This window comes from Triplophysa rosa, unplaced genomic scaffold, assembly GCF_024868665.1.
Source record: "Triplophysa rosa unplaced genomic scaffold, Trosa_1v2 scaffold58_ERROPOS1407097, whole genome shotgun sequence".
Taxonomy (NCBI): domain Eukaryota; kingdom Metazoa; phylum Chordata; class Actinopteri; order Cypriniformes; family Nemacheilidae; genus Triplophysa; species Triplophysa rosa.
In genome coordinates this window covers 1-20,576 of record NW_026634604.1, presented here as the reverse complement: position 1 = coordinate 20,576, position 20,576 = coordinate 1, and the positions used below count along the sequence as shown (strand labels likewise).

The following is a 20,576-nucleotide window of genomic DNA, read 5'->3' as shown; positions in this document are numbered from 1 at the left end:
GTTCTCATTATTACATCACTAATGGCTAATGTTTCAGATGTGTTTGTACCTCTGTGTGCAGATGAGGAAACGATCGCACTTCAGTCGGAACTGGAGAAGCAGATCCAGGATCTACTAGAGAAGCAGACACGCCTGCGAGAACGAAAAACGGCGCTGGAAACATCCAGAGCTGACGCTCGCAAATCCGCGGTAAGTTTTCATCGCGATTTTAATACTCCTTCCACTTCTACTCCGCGTGTTTCTCTGCACAGAGCCCAGGCTTCGAGAACACGGTCAGCCCAAATGAACTTCACTCCTGCACCGGCACACCCACGGCGAAAGGCGCGAGCCAGGACTGGAGCGATGACCCAACCGCCGCCACCGGTCTTCGAGATCCCGACCAGGAACCGCTTTGCCGCCCTCTGCGAGACGGAATGCAACGCTGTGGTCATCGGAGACTCAATCGTCCGGAACGTACGCGCTTCCTCCACTAAAGGTAAGGTGCGCACTCATTGTTTTCCTGGCGCCCGTGTTCTTGATGTCTCTGCGCAGGTACCTGCGATCCTGAAGGACGATGCTAACGTCGGAGCTGTCGTGCTGCACGCGGGGGTGAATGACGTCAGGATGAGGCAGTCGGAGATCCTGAAGAGGGACTTCAGGAGTCTGATCGAGACGGTACGCAACGCATCGCCCACAGCGAGGATCATCGTATCAGGGCCGCTTCCTACCTACCGACGAGGGAATGAAAAGTTCAGTAGACTATTTGCTCTAAATAAATGGTTGATGTCATGGTGTATTGAACAGAAGCTGCTCTTTGTTAATAATTTTGATCTGTTCTGGGAGCGACCTAGGCTCTTCCGCCCTGACGGCCTGCACCCCAGCAGCATCGGAGCGGTTCTTCTGTCTGACAACATCTCAAAGACGCTACGCACCGCTTGACTACGTCTCCCAGCGGTAAGTCAAAACTTCAACCATAGTCTGTGTTCCTCCCACTCATCTGTTAGAAATGTTACTGCTTCCAAATGCATAGAGACTGTGTCTGTCCCCCGAATAATACTACAAAATAACAAAATAGCCAAATCTCAGAGAAAAAATCTAATCGTGATTAAACCTGAGGACAATGTAATAAACGACCAAAACAAACTCATAAAGTTCGGCCTACTTAATATTAGATCACTAAATTCAAAAGCAGTTATTGTAAATGAAATGATCACAGACAACAGTTTTGATATACTTTGCCTTACCGAAACCTGGCTTAAACCAAATGATTATTACGGTCTAAATGAGTGTACACCACCAAGCTACTGTTATATGCATGAGCCACGTCCGGTTGGTCGAGGTGGCGGTGTCGCAACAATCTTTAGAGACTTTCTTACTGTAACTCAGAGAACGGAGCATAAATTTAAATCATTTGAAGTGCTTGCGTTGAACATAATTGTTCCAATTGACAGTAAAAAACCATTGCTTTCTTGTACGTTGGCTACAGTGTATAGACCCCCTGGTCCCTACACTGATTTTCTGAAAGAGTTTGCGGACTTCCTATCGGACCTATTGGTTAACGTTGATAAAGTACTAATTGTCGGAGACTTTAATATCCACGTAGATAGTGCTAACGATGCATTAGCAGTGGCGTTTACAGAGCTATTACACTCTTTTGGAGTAACACAACACATCAATGGACCCACTCATCGATTTAATCATACACTAGACTTGATTATATCTCACGGAGCCGATCTAACCAATATAGATATTATACCTCAAAGCGACGATGTCACTGATCACTATCTTATAACATGTACACTGCGCACTGCAGAAATCAGCCGTTTAACTCGTTATCGACAGGGTAGAACAATTACCTCGACTACTAAAGATAGTTTCACAAAGAGCTTGCCAGATCTGACTCCTTTAATAACCATACCAATAAATATAGAATCGCTCGATGACATGACCAGCAAATTGGGTACTATTTTCTCTAATACATTAGAAGCTGTCGCACCTATGAAGTCAAAAAAGATTAATGAGAAAAACGCAGCACCATGGTACAATAGCACCACTCGCGCCCTTAAAAGAGAAACACGTAAACTGGAGCGCAAATGGAAACAAACCCAATTAGAGGTCTTTAAAATTGCGTGGAAAGAGAGTGCAAACTGTTATAAAAAGGCACTAAAAGCAGCAAAGGCCGAGCACCTCCGTAACCTCATAGAAACTAACAAAAACAATCCAAGGTTTTTATTTAGTACAGTTGCTAAACTAACAAATAAACAGACTTCACCTGACCTGGGTATTCCGCCGCACCTTGGTAGCAATGATTTCATGAACTTTTTTACAGAGAAAATCGAAAACATACGAGACAAAATAGTAAAATCTCAACCTCCAAGTCTGTCCTATAAATTAGTACCAACCATCGCCCCAAAAGAAAGGCTACAGTGTTTTTCACCTATAAAACAGGAAGATTTAATTAAACTTATTGCAACATCTAAACCTACAACTTGCTTATTAGACCCCATACCAACTAAATTATTAAAAGAGTTATTACCCGTTGCAATTGAGCCCATTTATAACATTATCAACTCGTCAATTAATCTAGGCCATGTCCCAGGAGCCTTTAAACTGGCCGTCATTAAGCCTCTTATCAAGAAACCAAACTTAGACCCCAATGAACTAGGAAACTATAGACCGATTTCAAATCTCCCTTACCTGTCTAAAATACTAGAAAAAGTAGTGTCCACTCAGTTGTGCTCTTTCTTACAAAATAATGACATACACGAAAAATTCCAGTCAGGCTTTAGACCGCATCATAGTACTGAAACTGCGCTCGTTAAAATTACAAACGACCTGCTTATAGCATCAGATAAAGGTAACATCTCACTCCTAGTCCTGCTCGACCTTAGTGCTGCGTTCGATACTGTAGACCATAAAATACTTCTAGATCGCTTACACAATTATACCGGTATTCAGGGACAGGCACTACAATGGTTCAGATCTTACTTATCAGACAGACATCAATTTGTCCATTTAAATGGGGAATCATCAAATCTAACGCAAGTAAATTATGGATTACCTCAGGGATCGGTTTTAGGACCCTTGCTATTCTCCATATACATGCTGCCCCTTGGAAACATTATTAGAAAACATGGAATTAGCTTCCACTGTTATGCAGATGATACTCAGCTATATATCTCATCAAGACCAGATGATTCCTTCCAACTATCCAAATTGGCAGAGTGCATCGACGATATAAAGCATTGGATGACTTGTAATTTCCTTCTTTTAAATTCTAATAAAACAGAAATATTACTTATCGGACCAAAGACACGTGAGCAGAATATTTCGGATTATGACCTGCAAATTGAAGGCTGCACTGTTACTCCAACAAATACAGTTAAAGACCTTGGCGTTATATTAGACAGCAACCTGTCATTTAAAAATCACATCTCAAATGTCACAAAAACAGCCTTCTTCCACCTTAGAAATGTTGCCAAATTGCGAAATATTTTATGTGTGGCTGATGCAGAGAAGCTTATTCATGCATTTGTGACCTCAAGACTTGACTACTGTAATGCACTGCTTAGTGGTTGTCCTGCAGCATCAATAAACAAACTACAGTTAGTTCAGAATGCAGCTGCCAGAGTTCTAACCAGGTCCAGAAAATACGATCACATAACCCCAATGTTATCAACCCTTCACTGGTTACCCATTAAGTATCGTATTGACTTTAAAGTTCTTTTAATTACTTATAAAGCCTTAAACGGTTTAGCCCCTACCTACATAACAGAGCTTCTACCACACTACAACCCATCACGCTCTCTAAGATCTCAAAACTCCAGACTTTTGATAACACCTAGAATAACTAAATCCACCAAAGGGGGTAGAGCTTTCTCATACGTAGCACCTAAACTCTGGAATAGCCTCCCCGATACTATTCGAGGGTCAGACACACTCTCCCAATTTAAATCTAGATTAAAGACACATCTTTTCAGCCAAGCATTCACTAATACATAGCTAATGAACAGCAGCTACGCTAATTATTCTCTTTCTGTTTCTGCCCTCGCCTCGGGATGCCCATCCCGAGGTAGGGAGAGATTCCGCCAGGCCCAGATGAACGTCATATGCCCATCCACAACTAGAGATTACGCCAGCTACATCGGAAAATCCCGTGCCATCCTCCTGCGAGAGCCTGCGGACTGACTGACCATCCAGCTCCATCCAAGGCAATTCCATCACCACCCAAGAAAAAGGCGACCATCTGGCCGGCCCAGCTCAGACAATTCCATCCCCAACCGAGAGCAAAGACGGACTACCTGTCACATAAATGCTAAATTTACAATACTTGGTATTTAATGCTAAACTTACATCACACGACAGCAGTTTGAAGTTATGGCTGCACTCAGTGACTTTGATTGGAGGTAGCTGGGTGGGTGTTGTAGGGAGTGGGGGGGCTTGTTGGTTGTGGTTCGGGGCGTTTCATTTGTTGGGACTGTGTGGGTCTGGTCTGGTTGGTCTTGTTTTGTGGTCGATGTCGGACAACAGAGGAATAAAGTTAATTATGCCATTACTACTTTTCCCTGGTTGTTCCTCTGTTGTCTGTTGTTGATCGCGGAATGGGACCGGGTTGGACCTGCACGGTTTCGGCGGGTGGGGCTTCCTGGGTCGCGGCTCGTGGGCTCTCCCTGTTCTTCGTGGACGTTGCTCGGTGGCTTTGGTCGGGGTCACTGAGTGCAGCTATGACACGTCAGAGGAGATCTGGCCCTCCCGGCTGAGCCTGGTTTCTCCCGAGGTTTTTTTTTCTCCATTATTCAGCATTGGAGTTTGGGTTCCTCGCCACAGCAGAGCAGTGCAGTGTTGGCTTGCTCACCGGGAGACTGCATTTATTTATTTATTTATTCATTTATTTATTAGATATTATTTATTATAATGATCTTGCTTGGTCTATAAACACCATGCACTGTGCTGTGTTTTACCTTTCTGTGTTTTTCTTATTTGCTCCTGTAAAGCTGCTTTGGAACAATGCACATTGTGAAAAGCGCTATATAAATAAAATTGAATTGAATTGAATTGAATTGAGTGTAGTTAGTCTATGTTCCTTTTACCTCTTGTTTATTCCCTTGCTGTTTTGTTGTGTTACCCCCACGTGAGTTTTTGTTTCATGTTTTGTATTTATAATTAAAGTCTGTTTGTTAACCCCTTACCCGCTGTCTGCACTTGGGTCCTCTGTCCATGTTTCCCCCAGCGATCATGACAGATTTGCAAATAGAAAGATGCATCGTTACCTCAGCAAATACAGTTAAAGACCTTGGCGACAGCAACCTGTCTTTCGAAAACCACATCTCAAACGTCACAAAAACAGCCTTCTTCCATCTTAGAAACATTACCAAACTGCAGAATATTCTGTGTATTTCATGCATTTATGACTTCAATACTTGATTTTTGTAATGCACTACTTAGTGGTAGTCCTGCATCAGCATTAAACAAATTACAGTTAGTTCAAAATGCAGCTGGTAGAGTTCTTACAAGGTCTAGAAAATATGACCACATAACACCACTTTTATCATCCCTACACTGGCTACCCATTAAGTACCGTATAGACTATAAAGTACTTCTAATCACATATAAAGCATTAAACGGTTTAGCTCCCGCTTATCTAACAGAGCTTCTATCACGATACAACCCATCACGCTCTCTACGATCACAAAACTCTGGACTTCTGATAGTACCTAGAATAACTAAATCCACCAAAGGGGATAGAGCTTTCTCATATGTATCTAAACTCTGGAATAGCCTTCCTGTTTACTATTCGAGGGTAAAACACACTCTCCCAATTTAAATCTAGATTAAAAACACATCTTTTCAGCAAAGCATACATATGATGCATACCAGTATTATCTCTTGTTTATAAGTAAATGAACAGCAGCTACGCTAATTGTTCTCTCTCTGCCCTCCTCCCCTACCTCCCAAGGTAACCACAGATTATACCGGCTCATGTAGGACCACTTGGTGTCATCCTCCAGTGAGAGCCTGCGGACTGACTGAGCATTGAGATACCCATACAGAGGAAACTACACACACCAGCACCAGCAAATCGTCACGTGCTATCCTCATGCGAGAACTAGTGGACTTCATGTGTGCCATCCTCCTGCGAGATTCTGTGAATTTAACTGATCATCCCAGCTCCAGCCCAGGCAATCTCCATCAACAATCAAGAGCAAAGATGGACCCTTGTTATTTTAATCCTAATACTAACTTTTTTTTGTCTTTCTTCCCGTAAAGATGCTTTGCAACAATGAAACATTGTGAAAAGCGCTATATAAATAAAACTGAATTGTAAACTGAAAAAAAACTGACTTATTCACGACTTTTATGACACACCATGGAAACATTAGGGTAGCTGACAATGCCAACTGATAAAGTGGGTATACGCCGTAGCCTGTTTATAACCTCAACTACATCACTGGTTTTACTTTCAATTAAAACAAATAAAATGCCCGAATTGCCCATTATAGTTAAGCCATTATAACCACAAATTAACCATGGTGTTGCTACAGTAACCAGAGTAAACCATGGTATTTGTGGTAGAACTGTGGTCATACAAATCTGCCCCAAAGCATGGTTTCTAAACTATACTTTGACAAAATCATGGTTGATTTCTTCAAGGGCTTTTAAACCTTACTATAGTAAATACTATAGTGTATTACAGTATTCAGGACTATAATAAATAGTATGCTGCACTTTATTAGAGTAAATGCTGTAATATACTACAGTATATTATTGTTTCATGTGGTCACACTCATCTCTTGCATGTCATTTTGTCAAAGTACAAGATGTTACCTGATGTTATCCGATGTTATCTTTTTTTGCCTGAGTTTGCCTGTGTCTACACCAGCATTCTGTGCTCGACTGCTATGTCCGAAGCAAGACACGGCCCCTCATTACCATATGGACACAGAAATGTAGAAATAAAAAAATTGTAGAAATAAATAAATGTGAAAATGTACAAATGTTGACATTTATTTAACATAACATTTATTAACATAAATGCATAAAATAATAAATGTTTAAATAAATAATACATAAAAATATAAATATAATTTTTTCCTTAATTTTTATATTTTTAGGAAAATTAATTTGTGTATTTATTTATTTATGCTTTTATTTTTTTTGGCAGGATTGGAATTTGGCACCGAGTGATGCAAATCTGATGCGGAACTGAAATTAGAACGACAGACAACTCGTTCACATGATTCAGAGTCTACTCCTTTTTTTCCCAGGCCAATAACTTTGTTATTCCCTCATTTTTAGCTTTACAACTTGGCAGACTGCTTACATTCACACACAGCAACATTACACACTGCATGAAATGTATTTTAAGGACATTGTAATAGTTACTCTTTAACACATGTAACACTGACCAGCTAAAAGTAATAAATGTGCCCTTAATAGCTCAAAACACTAAACTAGTTAACTAAGCTAAATAAAAATACAATTATAAATCCATGTGTTTGTAAGATATTCCTTCATCGTTTAGGCAAATTAAATGTGAAGATGAACGAAACTTGTCTGTTACAACATTACGTTCACGTCAGATCACAGAGTAGGGCTGGGCCGATAAAAAATATCATATCGAATCACAATTGAATTTATGTCGATAACGATGATAAGCTATTGGCATTTTGACTCGATATGGATTAATCTTACAGTCTAACAGAAAGCAGAAATAAACACAACAACAGTCAGTCAACGTGCAGCTTTTAGCATGCGCATTAAAGTACAAAGTCCATTTCATACTGCACTTGGCAAAGAAAACACTACATGAGGAGGAAAATATGACAGGAAGCGGAAACGAAGGTGAAACTAAACTCGAGTTGTCATCACGCGGTTTATCAAATGTCGTATTTTCCTTCGCAATCGCCGGTTAAACAAAACAAACTTGAGGCACAATTGCAAGCGAGTTACTTCGAAACTCAAGCACAAACGTTTTTATATCCATCGTTAACATATCTGCTAACATGAGCTGGTGTATATGAAACAAACCAGCGCTGCCCTGTACAGATTAGAGATGTAATGAAGTGAGTTTGTGTGCACATTAAAATATTGAACCTTGCATGTAAGATGCTTGCATGATTAAAGAAATGTACTACAGTTTATGTGAGATGTACTTTTGAAAGACTAAGGTTCACTAAATGCATTGAATTAATCCCACTCATCGAGCAAGACATTATTGCAGCATTATGTATGTGCGCAGGTGCTGAGCCAATAGCATTTGAATGTACACAGTAACGGAGCCCTTTCATTGGTTGAATGTACTGAATGAACACTCCCTTATACTTAACGAGTCAATTGAGTCAAAATGAGACTGAATGAACTGGTACATGTTATTTATGGCCTAATGTCCTCTGTGTTGCAACAGTGCATGTCTAATTAGGTAATATCAATGACTTGGTTTAATTAAATTTTAACTGGTTTAAAGTTAAATAAATATTGTTATCGATCAATATAGAAAAAAATATTGAGTTTTTTTGTCATATCGCCCAGCCCTAGATCACAGTGATTGTTTCAGTGTTTTACTCACAGCGTTGAGAATTACAACCAATCACAGACAGCGCATGAACATAAAGACCAATCAGAGGTCACCGTTTTGTTGCAGAAAAACAACAGAGTGCAGATACTTCAGTCAGTCAACTAACTGAAGTTTTTTGCCAGTTTTCTTACATTTATGACTTGCAATGTGCTCCTCTCAACTCAAAGACATCAGCATCAGTCTTTTACTATGCTTTTGTCTTTTTCTATTTTTATTTAATGTAAACACTTCTAACTTCTAAACACTTGTAATCTTACAACGTTATGTAATATTGGGGTTAAAAAAGGGGATAGATTTTTTATAACGAAAGTTAGCATGTTCCTGTCAAGTGTAGCTGGAAAATATACGTTTTTTAGTTGTTTCTTGAAGGATGTGAGAGCTGATTGGATTGAATAGTGAAGATTGTTCCACCAGCAAGGAATAGCGAAGGAGAATGAGTGGGAGATTGATCAGTGTGTTACTGACACAGTCATAAAAAAAGTTTTACACACACAGCTTGAAATACAGCACTTCTGTTCAGTTGGCTTGTTTAGGGCCCAATTTTTTTAATATATTTTTTATTTTTTTGTATAACATATTTAATCAGATTTACAGATTGTTATCATTTTTATTTGTGCTGGTCAATCATGAACAATAGGTAAGACTGAACAGCTAGAGAATTAGGTGGGGTCGAGGGGGCGCTGCAAATTTGAGTGGAGATGTAATCTTACTCCAAACGTTTGATAACAATTGAGAGTAATGAAAAAGGAATGCTAAGACTAATAGAATAATCTAATACATTGGTTTAATCCTCCATATTGTGTGGGATGATGAATTTTACTTATTTTGATTAGATTAGATAAGCGTTGGAAAAAGCACAGCATAAATGCATGCAATGAGGTCAAAAGGATCCAAGAAAAAATATTTAGGCTAATGTTCTGGGAAGTTTTTGGTTATATTTACGGAAATCAAATTTTAATTTTTGGTTTCTATAACGTTAGGGGAACTTTACTTTTTGGTTCCAACATCAGTTTAGAAACTAACATTCTACTTCCATAAAGAAAACTTTCCTAAAAACAAAAACAAACCTTAAAAAATAACATTCTGGGAACAAAAAAACTAACGTTAGGGGAACGTTCTGGGAACAAAAATTGTTAGCTGGGGAGTAACTGTTACATTAGCTTTTACCATCCTTGCTGTCCACCGTGGTAGTCACAACATCTGTGTCAAACGTGTCTTTCATCTGCTGTCCTCGGAAACGTTCCAGGTGCTCCAGTTCAATGAGGTCACTATCCTCTTGCTCCAAAGGCAACCAGGTGCCATCTGTAAACCACTGGCCTCTCATGACTGGGATATGGTCTTGTTCTGTAAAAGCATGCAGTCTTATAAAGCAATATTTTTCCAAACCTTCCAAACCTTAACAGTTTATACAAAGAATAAAAAAAATCAAATGAGAGTAAGATTTGGACAATTACAGAAGAGAAGGGAATATTTTTAAACAAATAGTGACTTGGAAAGACCAAACTTTATGGACTACGGTTTATTTTTTATATTTACATGGACCTTGAAAGACCTTGGTAACGATGGAATTTACTTGCTTGACATCTGCAGATGTTTTTAACAATACTTATTAGTGCATAATGCACAAAAAATACTCACGGTTCCAGTATACAGGGTAACAGTCCTTCCTTTTAATGTCCACCTCGTAGAGCCCTCCGCGTACGCATACTGCCTCCACGTTAATGCTTTCTGAATCCAGGTCCGTCTCGTCTTTTAAACATGCAGCATCCAAACTCTCGGGTACCGGCAGCGCTGCGACGGCCGCCGTTTGCCTCACAAAACCCAGTGCTTCACATCCTGATACTTCTTCAAATAAATACTCTGCCTCTTCACCAGCATCCTTCAGCGTGACCTCGTTCGGATTAAGTTCGCAAAATTTGCGATAAACCAGCTCCATTTTCAGAGAATCGTGACCAACAAACGGTTTCCAGGTCCTTTTGTCCTCTTTGTAGAACCAACGCACCTCTTCGGGTCCGAGTTCTGTGACAACCTCACCACGGTGTCGGGAACTGTTTGAGCGATTGCGCTTTTTCGTAGCAACGTTCCCATCACTTATGCTGTAGTTCGGGTCACCGGGAATATCAAGATAATCTGTCTCCGGATCAGCAACGAGACGATCATGATAGCCAGCATAACTCTCTTCTACAAGGCCTAACATCATACCGTCCTGTGATAGTCCGCGTTGCCCTCGGGGTAGGGGAAGATTGCCGTCAATCCCCGACTGCACCGCATCCATCCGGCCGCAGATCGCATCGCCCGTGGGTTCATCAAAGCACGACGTGCAAGCATCATCCATCCTTCCCCATTCACAGCTGCTTAAATTTTCCTTGCTTCCCGAACAACTCAAAGACGTTTTGTCTTGACAAACGCTCATCGCTGTCTCCGCTTTCTAGAAAATAGCAAACGAAGCTATTTAAGCACCAATCAGCTGATTATAATAACAACAAATCTAATGATGCAAAAACCTCTCCTTCCCCCTGTTCGACCAAAGCGTCCAGCATCTATAAAGATGCGTCAATCACGCGCCTCTGGCATTAAACCCCTCTAAATAAAAGCGAATTTTCTTGCACTGTCCTTAATTTAAAGCGCAGATACGCCAACATGTTCCCTTCACATTAATATGCCCGCTCTATTCCTCCCGGTAGAGCCCCTATGCTCGCTCCTCCCTCCGCCTGACATGGTAATCGGTGCGTTCTAAACGGTATATGTCACCCTCTGAAGGGACCTTCGGGAGGGGGACACCACACAAAACGTCGCTCCAAATAAAGATAAAATTACGTTGTTTTTATTGCTCCGTTTGCCAAGTGAATTTTAAACGGACACATTAAGAGATATAATTGCGTTTTTCCCTCTAGTGTTTACACACCAAGAGCTTTACTCTTCGAAGGGAGTAGGGCATAGGGGTGATTACTTCGGAATGATAAGAAGGGAATGTGTCACGTGGTGGCTGTCACGTTCGGTTCTATGTGTTTGGTCCTGCAGGCCACCGTAGCGGCTGTCGCAAACGGAAGTTTACGTTTCCGCGTCATGCAGGGTGACAGAAGGACGCATTTTTATTTTTAAAGTAATAATTTTAGCCAATACGTCATCCTGTATCAGTATTACTGTATTTTTTTAGAATGGCTGCTGGATTTTTAGTAATGTTGTATGAGTATTCTCCTCTTTTTTACATTACTATTATATCTGTGTGTTTCATCATCACTGTGGCTGTGGTGCTGGGCTGGTAGGTTTATATTTTTTTAGGATCAATAACTGTTTTTGTTAAGACTTTGATGTTATGGGTTCTGCATAAACTGTCTAATGTAACATACTTTGTGTGAGAGACAAATCGTCGCCTTAGAATTAGAGGCTCTGTCCATACCTGTCAACACTCTCCTTTTCGCCGGGAGTCTCCAGTTTTTCACACCCATCTCCTGCCACCCTCCCGTTTTGTGATTTCTCCCGTATTTCGGTTATTTCTCCTGACCAACGGAAACCGGAACGCGTTCGCGTAAATAAATACGTGTTGAATACTGCAAAATACATATTTCTAATATCTTCAATTGTTGCTTATACCGAGCTGCAGCGGACACATTTAAACGACTTTACTTGGACCCATTGTGCGAGCTGTCTCTTTAATACCGCGTGGGTTATATACATGTTGCTGCTGTTTGGGCTGACATTCTTGACACACCCACCAAACAAGAGAAAACGTATGTTGCACACAGTTGCAAACCGTTTCCAGGAAAAGTGTCGTTCCGTAGCAAAACGTTGCGCAACGGTTTCCATTACAGATTTGCGCAAAATTTAAGAAAATGTATGTTTTCTAAATGTCGATTAAAACAATATCGCGGAAAGACTCGTTTCCATTAAAGGTACAGTGCGGGATGTTTTGTATGATATATTAACAGAAATGCAATATAACATACAAAACTGTGTCTTTAGATGTGTATAAAAACCTTACGTAATGAAAAGTTACGTTTTTATTACCTTAGAATAAACCAGTTGTATCTACATAGGGAGCGGGCCTATCTACATGGAATTTGTTACGTTGCGCAGCCATGTTTTGTACAGTAAGCTCTAACGGACGAACAGCTCTACAGAGCGCGTTTCGTATATGTTGGTCTTCTTCGTGTGTTTTTAGACGCAGCTTGCGTCATCACTGAGTTGAAGACGCACAAAGTAGTAAGTCGTAGTACGGAGAGGTGGAGGAGTAGTCGTCGTCTAGCTGAAGCAATTGATTGTTCTGTCTTAGAAGTTTTGATAAAATGGAGGACCATGCGTATTGTGCACAAGAGCCGACAGAGCGTGAATCTCCGTCGTCAAAGAAGCACAAACGTGATGCTGCCAGACGAATTAGAGACAAACGGCGGCAGAAATCCAGGATAAACATCGGTGTATCTATTACCAGATGGAAGGCACTGTTGAAAGACAAATGTTTTCAAGGCGACGCCGAAGTTGCCTGTTTTCTGCTAGACCGGTAAGATAATTCAACATTTTCTATGTTTCCACATTTTCAATGTTTACCAAACACCTGTTTTGTTGAAACGGTAACGTTAGCATTTTATACAAATGGCCATATAACCTCCGAATGATGTTTTTCCGTCCCTGCGGTACGTACTCCGGTTGTTCCTGACTTTACAAAGGGGGAGACAAACGTCTACTAACTTACACCTAACTGCCTATGTCGCTGTCAGATCAAACGCTTTGAACAGCGTTGCTATTTATGATTAGCTAACTTTAGTTACTTCACTACTCTCAGCGTGTACTAGATAGCACGCAAGAAATATATCTAATTATAGAATTGTAAGAGTAACTTTCGCAATAGAATACATGTTAAATGATTAATTACGTTAATATATTGCCTTACCTGCTTGTATCACTGCTATCCGCTGTCTCAGTAGACGACATCTTTTTTTACTGTTGCGGCCACCGTCGTAATTCGAAAGGGAGGGGTGGGCAAATGACTCAGAGATTCGTTGCAAAACTATAATACAAAGCTAGTGGCCGCTGATTTTCAAGAACTGCGCCTTTAAATTATGTTATGCAATTAAAGTGTATTTTGATTCTTCTCGCGACAGTCATTTGGCCGTACTTCTTTGTACGTTTTATGGCAGGTTGCAAACAAACTTTAGTGAAATATTAGATGTAAGAGTGAAGATAAATGTCTACATTTCCTTATATATTTTCATATTTCCTCACTGTTCCTAATAAATCTAACTGCACTCACTTGTTTTCCTGCATTTGGGCCATCATATAAGATATTACTTAAAGGGGTCATATGGCGCGAATACGTGTTTTTCTGTGTCTTTGGTGTGTTATAAGATGCCCATGTATGTATTAGACATGTAAAATTACAAATATTAAAGTGTCGGAACAAAAGATGCATTCTATCTAAAAGCGAATGCTCACTCTCAGACCTGCCTGAAATGTCGCGTGTAACCACACCCCCACAAATCTGTCAGTTCGTGGTATAATTTGACTAAGACCGCCCAAATGTATATGCAAGTAAGATGGGCGTACCTGTCAGTACAATTGCTTTAGAAACTGATGTTCCAAATATGGTAAGAGGCGTTACATTTCCGTCACACGCTTGCAGTATTCGACCAATCACTCCGCAGTGGTTAACTGGCCAATCATAGCACACCTCGCTTTTCAGAGCTATGAGCTTCGTCTTCGCGTTTCAGAGAGGCGGGGCAAAGAGGAGATACAAACATGCATGGTATGTGGAAAATACAGCATTTTTTAACCTTAAATCATGTATACACATTGCATTACATCTGAAAGAAACAATATATTTGTTTTAGCCGTGTCATATGACCCCTTTAATATGAATTCCTTACATCCTATCTTTCCAAACGTTCTGCCAAAACATACCGCTAATGGTCATGTTACTTTTTTATACGTCACGTGACTTGTAAATATGACAAAAAGTGTTTCCATTGCAGTTTTGCGAAATATGCCTTTATCGTATTGCCTGAAAAAACACCTCATACGAGGTGAGAACTGTTTTGCGATACATGGGAGTTTTTGCGAAATTGTCGTGTTTCCATTGGGCGTATTTTCAATGCGCTATTTCAATTTGCAATTTTTGAAGAGTAATGGAAACCTGGCTACTGATCATTTGCCCTTGCAGGCTGAGGCATCCTTTGGTAGGCAAAATTGAACGGTTGCTGAAGTGGAGTAGGGAGGATTCACATCCCTGCTAAAAACGTTCTCTTATCACACCGCTAAAGGTCCGCAGATTCCACTCCGCGTTTGCCATTTAACGCTCGCTCGTCACAGTCTGTGTCCGCTCATGCCAGGGCCTCATCACCACAAGACAACGGGCCGATTTCTCCCCTTCCGACAATCCTAGGTAAAGTCCTGAGCCCGTATTCTTAAAGCTTCTAAGAATCCTCTAAGAAAGCTCTTGATTTGGCTTAAAAACTTCTGTGTAGGAGTTTTAGCTTAAAATCGATTCAGGACCAATCTGAGAGCAACTTTGAGCAAGGAAAAGACAAAAACTTTTATTTTAGTGAGTAGGCAGGGCTGACCCCGTTGCTATGTATGACAGTCTTTTAAAGACTGTGATTGGTTGGTTGGCCAAGAAGGAAAAAAGGGCGCTGTTAAGTATGGGGTCCTTCGTTTGAAATTTCATAAATACTTTTTTCCGTTTTACAATAGGCTACTCATGCACACACATGCACTATATACAGGTGCTGGTCATATAATTAGAATATCATCAAAAAGTTGATTTATTTCACTAATTCCATTCAAAAAGTGAAACTTGTATATTATATTCATTCATTACACACAGACTGATATATTTCAAATGTTTATTTCTTTTAATTTGATGATTATAACTGACAACTAATGAAAATCCCAAATTCAGTATCTCAGAAAATTAGAATATTACTTAAGACCAATACAAAGAAAGGATTTTTAGAAATCTTGGGCATGTACAGCACTCAATACTTAGTTGGGGCTCCTTTTGCCTGAATTACTGCAGCAATGCGGCGTGGCATGGAGTCGATCAGTCTGTGGCACTGCTCAGGTGTTATGAGAGGCCAGGTTGCTCTGATAGTGGCCTTCAGCTCTTCTGCGAAAGGAGATTACACACTGCACGACTTTACATTAGGTCAGAATCGCCGACAACTGTCTGGTCCGCAAACAATGTTTCACAACCAAACGCACACGAGAAGTGATACGTGAGGTCAGAGTTCTCGCGCGACATTGGAAGCCATGCTTGCTGATGTTGTGGTCTCCTCCCCGAACCTCATTTTGCCTTATATCTTCCCTTCTCATTGGCCGTAGGTCATCGCTGATGCATTTTTCAGTCAGAACTAATTTCACACAGCAGGATTTTAAGTCAAAATATTTGCCAAATATTTCACAGGCGTCTGTGACGCGTCGCCCACTCTCAGATCGCGTCTTTGATAATTCACAATGCGTGATTGTCACTTGCATGAACAAACACCGTTTTCCCTCCGATTTCGGTAATTTGTCTGTGGATTGTAGAACTTTAGTTCCCTCTTTAAAAACAGAACTTGATAGCTTCACCCCTTTTCGTAACTAACTTTTCTGTGTTAAGGTTTGGATTTGATGTTCCAGTCATTTTACGCAGCTCAGATGATACTGAATCTCTCACACCTGTCCCTGAAAGAAAGATGGTGCTGGTAACCAATCCATTTGCCTTGGAGATGAGCTCTACAGCTGGTACAGTAACTGGTGAGAATCGGCTAATAAAAAATGTTGAATCAATGTAAATGATGCAAGCTTTAATCAGTGAACGAATGTGCTGTTGCATTATGTCAGAGGGGCTGAGCTTGCAGGCATACTGCCTTGAAGACTGTGTCCTCTGTTGTTTCTGGGGTTGTGAGGTCCGTGCTCTTCAGTCAGCCCTTCAAAGTCATCAGCATGGGCCTAGACTTTGTACCCCAGAGCTATTTCAAGATGCTCTGGAATTCAGCTACCACCTCTGTCAAAACTTCAAGTATCCTTTCAGTGTCTGTCAAGTAGCTTTTTATAAACATTCCAATACACCACTAGTAAATGCATATGAAACAGATAAAACAAATAAATTAACTATGACACAAATTTTATCTTATGTCCTAAATGGATTATCAGTTTACAGAGAGAGAAAAAGGAGGAATGCTTCACCCAAATGCAACCAGAACTCGGAGTGAATGATTTTGGATTTTTGCCCCGGGATCGATATCCCCTGGTGGCTGTGTTGATGCTGACCAATACAGAAACCAGGGACAACTACAATATTGTAAGCAGCATAAAAACATTACTAAATTTAAAGATGGGAATGTTTGTAAGTAATTTATAGTGATTTTTTTCTCTATTGCTTGTCCAGGTGGCTAGTGTGACAGTGCTCCATGTCCCTGATGACAAATACAGAATCTCTGCAAGAATTTTGTTCCAGTATCTTCTCACAACAAATGGTAGCTTATATGATTTGAAGGTATGGCAAACATATTTACAACATTTTCTCATTATATAATATGTAGTTGGGTCATTCTGTGTCAAAACAACCACATTTTGAATATTTCCCTGGCTCGAATTTTTGATTTTTTTCTATTTTTAGAGGCAAGACCAACATCTGGAGTGATGTTAAAAAATATGAAATGCCACAGGTGAATAGTTATTAAGTAATCAATTAATTTGTAGAGGAAGGTAAAAATGATAATTTTCACCTGAAATTTGGAGCCATAATAGAGGGGGTAAAAAATGACATAAGAGAAATATGAGAAATATGCCAGCATCATTATTTTATTTTTACACAAAGATCAGTATATCTGTTAGTAAATCTGTTAACACTCTGCCCTAAAAGGGAATAGACTTAGCTATTATACTGCATATTTAAACTCTTGGTCATTCCAAAATGGCTAAAAAATCCTTTCTTTGCTAATTTATCTGAGACAGTATTTTCCTTTGGAACTATAATATCTTTTAGATTAACTATTGAGACCAAGTTAATGTGCCTCAACTTCAGTAGTCACTTAGCAATTTCAGTAGTTTTGTACTAAGATGTTGTTAAAATTGATATGTTCAATGCAGTTGTTTTAAAAGAAAGAAAAAAAGATACATTTCTAGATTCAACACTATTTGTTCTGCAGACATTCCTCTTTAAAAGGAATGAAATACCAGATTTTTTAAATGACCCACATTTGGTTTTTGATGACTGAAATTGTGTGCATTTCAACAGTTTTCTCATAAAGCCACATTTAGATCCTCATATCTCTAGGACTGCACCTTATAGGGCTTTAAAAATGTAGTTCCCAAAAGACAAGTTGGTCAAGAACAAGAATCTAAAAGGACATTAAGGTATCTAACGGTTCTGGAGTTAGAGGCATGCATATTTCGTAAAAAGAACACAAAAATGACCTTTCTTCATTTTTGAACTGTCACCATTGGCATAAAATGCATCAATTATTCTTAAAATTAACAGATTTACTAACAGATATACTGATCTCTGTGTAAATGATGCTGGCATATTTCTCATGTCATTTTTACACCCTCTAATATGGCTCCAAATTTAGAGTGAAAATTGTAATTTTTACCTCCTTCTACAAATTAATTGATTACTTAATAACTATTCATCGGTGGCATTTCATATTTTGGCTTTCATCTCTACTGATGTTAGTCTTGCTTCTGAAAAAAGGAAAAAAAATCAAAAATTTGAGCTGGGGACCTATGGTTGAGTTGACACGGAATGACCCAGTTAGCTTAAAGGCCACCTAGTCCAGAAAATGCACTTGTGTTGTTTGAACATATCTGTGTGTCAGGAGTGTGTGTACAGAACCACACTACAATGATAAAAATCCACCCATTCATTTTTTTCTTGAACGAGCTGTTGGCATTCTCTCAGTAACCTGAGAGACAAAACGAATGTTAGTAAAATGCTGGAGTCATTTATCGTCACTAATAAAAACAATGTGCAAATTGTAAAGACATAACGCGTTTGTGCATTCACTCATAGAGAGCATGTTTTCAGTTTTTATAAATAGGATGCGTTTATCATGTGAACTTTCACTTATAAAAACAATGTGCATGTTGTAAAGACATAACGTGTTTGTGCATTCATTCACTCATAGAGAGCATGTTTTCTGTTTTTATAGATATGACGCGTTTATCATGTGAACTTTCACTTATATGAGTAATGTGCCGGATTTAAAGACGTAACGCGTTTGTCCATTCACTCAAAAAACGGCGTGCTCAGTCTTTAAACAAATTACGCGTTTGTCTTGTGTAGCTACTCTCACTTATACAAAACAATGTGTTTGGATTTTAAAGATGAGACCGTGTTTCTCATTTGCTTTATGACCATTCTCTTCAGTTTTGTTGATATTGGAAGCACCGGCTCACAGCCCTGCGCTTTCTGCTGGAAAGCATCCTGTTTTTCCTCACAGGCAAAAATTTACATGTAGGGCACATTATAATAAAAGATCTGTGGTGTATTTTGAGCTGAAACTTCACAGCCACATTCTGTGGACTCCTAAGATCTATATTCCATTTTGTAAAAGGGCTAGATTTGGGGCCCTTTAAAGGTTCATTTTGATCACATTTAACTTTACCTGCCTTGTATTTCTAGATTGTAAAGGAGGACCGAACTTAATTATGTGCTGTTAATTGAGTGTTATGTCTAGAGAGGGTTTGTGAACTATAAAGCTCTGCTCTTTCTTTCACAGCCTCTCTTTATGTCAGCTGACAATAGCAATCTCTCTGGAACCAACGAACCATCAACTACCAGAGAAGGGTCAGGGCTACAAAACAAAGATCTCGATGAAAATGGGGAGGAGTCAGAAAAGGAGTGGACAGATTACCTAGGCAGAGATTGTGTGGTGTGTCAGAATGCACCAATAAACAGAGTGCTATTACCATGCAGACATGCATGCGTATGCGATGGCTGCGTGTACCACTTCCTGCACTGTCCAATCTGCAGAGCTTTTGTCCTAGAGTCTTTTGCTTTGTCTAACAATCCAACTCATGATGAGGATAAGGAGGAAGACTTAATGGAAGATTGAACCAGTCTAAAGTCAGTATTACATTTGTAAACAATTCTTTGGTGGACTGGACATTGTAAAATAAACATTGTAACATCTTTACACTGTGTCTACACCGGACGCGACCGACGCGACACATCAAAAGACATTAGAAATGCATTAGAACACATTAAAGAACCCATTAAGAACAAGCAGGTTGTCATGTCGCGTCCGGTGTAGACACGGTGTTTGGGTCAAGAGATGCAAGGCAGCTGTTTTTTAACCACTCAGTAGAATAAGCACCTGTTATTCTATAATTATATAGTGTTATGTTAGGCTTTGGAATTTGAGATGCTCAAGATAGAGATTTTTATTTATGTTTATAGAAGAGAATATTTCATTTTTTCTGTATATTTGTTAAACTAACAAATATATGTTTTAAATGGATAGTTATGGAGGTTTTGGTCATAACTCCCAGTAAAATCCATTTTAATCATCTGCTCCAGAATATTGCCCCGCTTATACTGCGATTATCACAGAGTGGCTATAGGGAGTACTATGAGAACCAATGTTCTGACAATCTGTGCTACCTCCTCAGAATGTGCTACCAGTAGTTCGTGTTGTGACGTTAATCTGACAAAATACACTTCTTAGAATCATCTACCATTAACTTGGGTAATGCATTCTGTCAGCGTGACACCCCCCTCAGAATGTGCTATCACTCCGACTATGGGTTGTGTCGGAACACTTGGGGCCAGTTGTTAAAAAGTAATCTGATTGGATTTCAGATATCAGATTAGATCAAATCTTAAAAGTGCGTTGTTCAAAAGAAAAGAAATTGGATCTTGAGCTCAGTATCCATCTCAGGGCTGATCATTTTGCTTGATCATACGGGCAAATCCACTGAGACAACAAATCGTATCTGACCCGTTTCAAGTCTACACAGAATATTGAATGTTAAGGCTCTATAGAAGAGATCAGACAGAGATCAGAGAGCAGCCTTGAGTAAAGGAGAAGACAAACGCCATTGT

At 39.7% G+C, this 20,576-nt stretch overlaps 3 protein-coding genes across 7 annotated transcripts in view; 2 read left to right on the top strand and 1 right to left on the bottom strand.

Moving 5' to 3' along the window:
• The window catches only part of ddhd1b (DDHD domain containing 1b), a gene marked incomplete at its 3' end in the record, with an annotated part of 76,158 nt that extends 63,402 nt beyond the window's left edge, over nucleotides 1–12,756 (bottom strand). The window contains exons 1-3 of the mRNA XM_057328616.1: nucleotides 11,955–12,756; nucleotides 10,193–10,982; nucleotides 9,722–9,898 (exon numbers count right to left, since the gene is read on the bottom strand). Of these exons, the coding sequence (XP_057184599.1) occupies nucleotides 9,722–9,898; nucleotides 10,193–10,967 (952 nt within the window). The remainder of the gene's footprint in view (nucleotides 1–9,721; nucleotides 9,899–10,192; nucleotides 10,983–11,954) is intronic.
• LOC130551057 (uncharacterized) lies at nucleotides 7–4,405 on the top strand. Of its 5 annotated transcripts, none has more exons than XM_057328615.1 (3): nucleotides 7–189; nucleotides 532–933; nucleotides 4,056–4,405. In XM_057328615.1, the coding sequence occupies exons 1-2, from the start codon at nucleotides 22–24 to the stop codon at nucleotides 916–918; spliced, it is 555 nt and encodes a 184-aa protein (XP_057184598.1). In that variant the 5' UTR covers nucleotides 7–21; the 3' UTR covers nucleotides 919–933; nucleotides 4,056–4,405. The 5 variants fall into 5 exon arrangements, with proteins under 5 accessions (XP_057184598.1, XP_057184597.1, XP_057184596.1 ...); XM_057328614.1 differs by having other exon boundaries at nucleotides 7–453; nucleotides 4,107–4,394; XM_057328613.1 differs by having other exon boundaries at nucleotides 7–453; nucleotides 4,072–4,394.
• On the top strand, nucleotides 11,584–20,570 carry cgrrf1 (cell growth regulator with ring finger domain 1). Its single transcript, XM_057328610.1, has 6 exons — nucleotides 11,584–11,816; nucleotides 16,146–16,282; nucleotides 16,370–16,547; nucleotides 16,682–16,829; nucleotides 16,917–17,024; nucleotides 19,252–20,570. The coding sequence occupies exons 1-6, from the start codon at nucleotides 11,713–11,715 to the stop codon at nucleotides 19,585–19,587; spliced, it is 1,011 nt and encodes a 336-aa protein (XP_057184593.1). The 5' UTR covers nucleotides 11,584–11,712; the 3' UTR covers nucleotides 19,588–20,570.
• The last annotated feature ends 6 nt before the right edge of the window (nucleotides 20,571–20,576 follow it).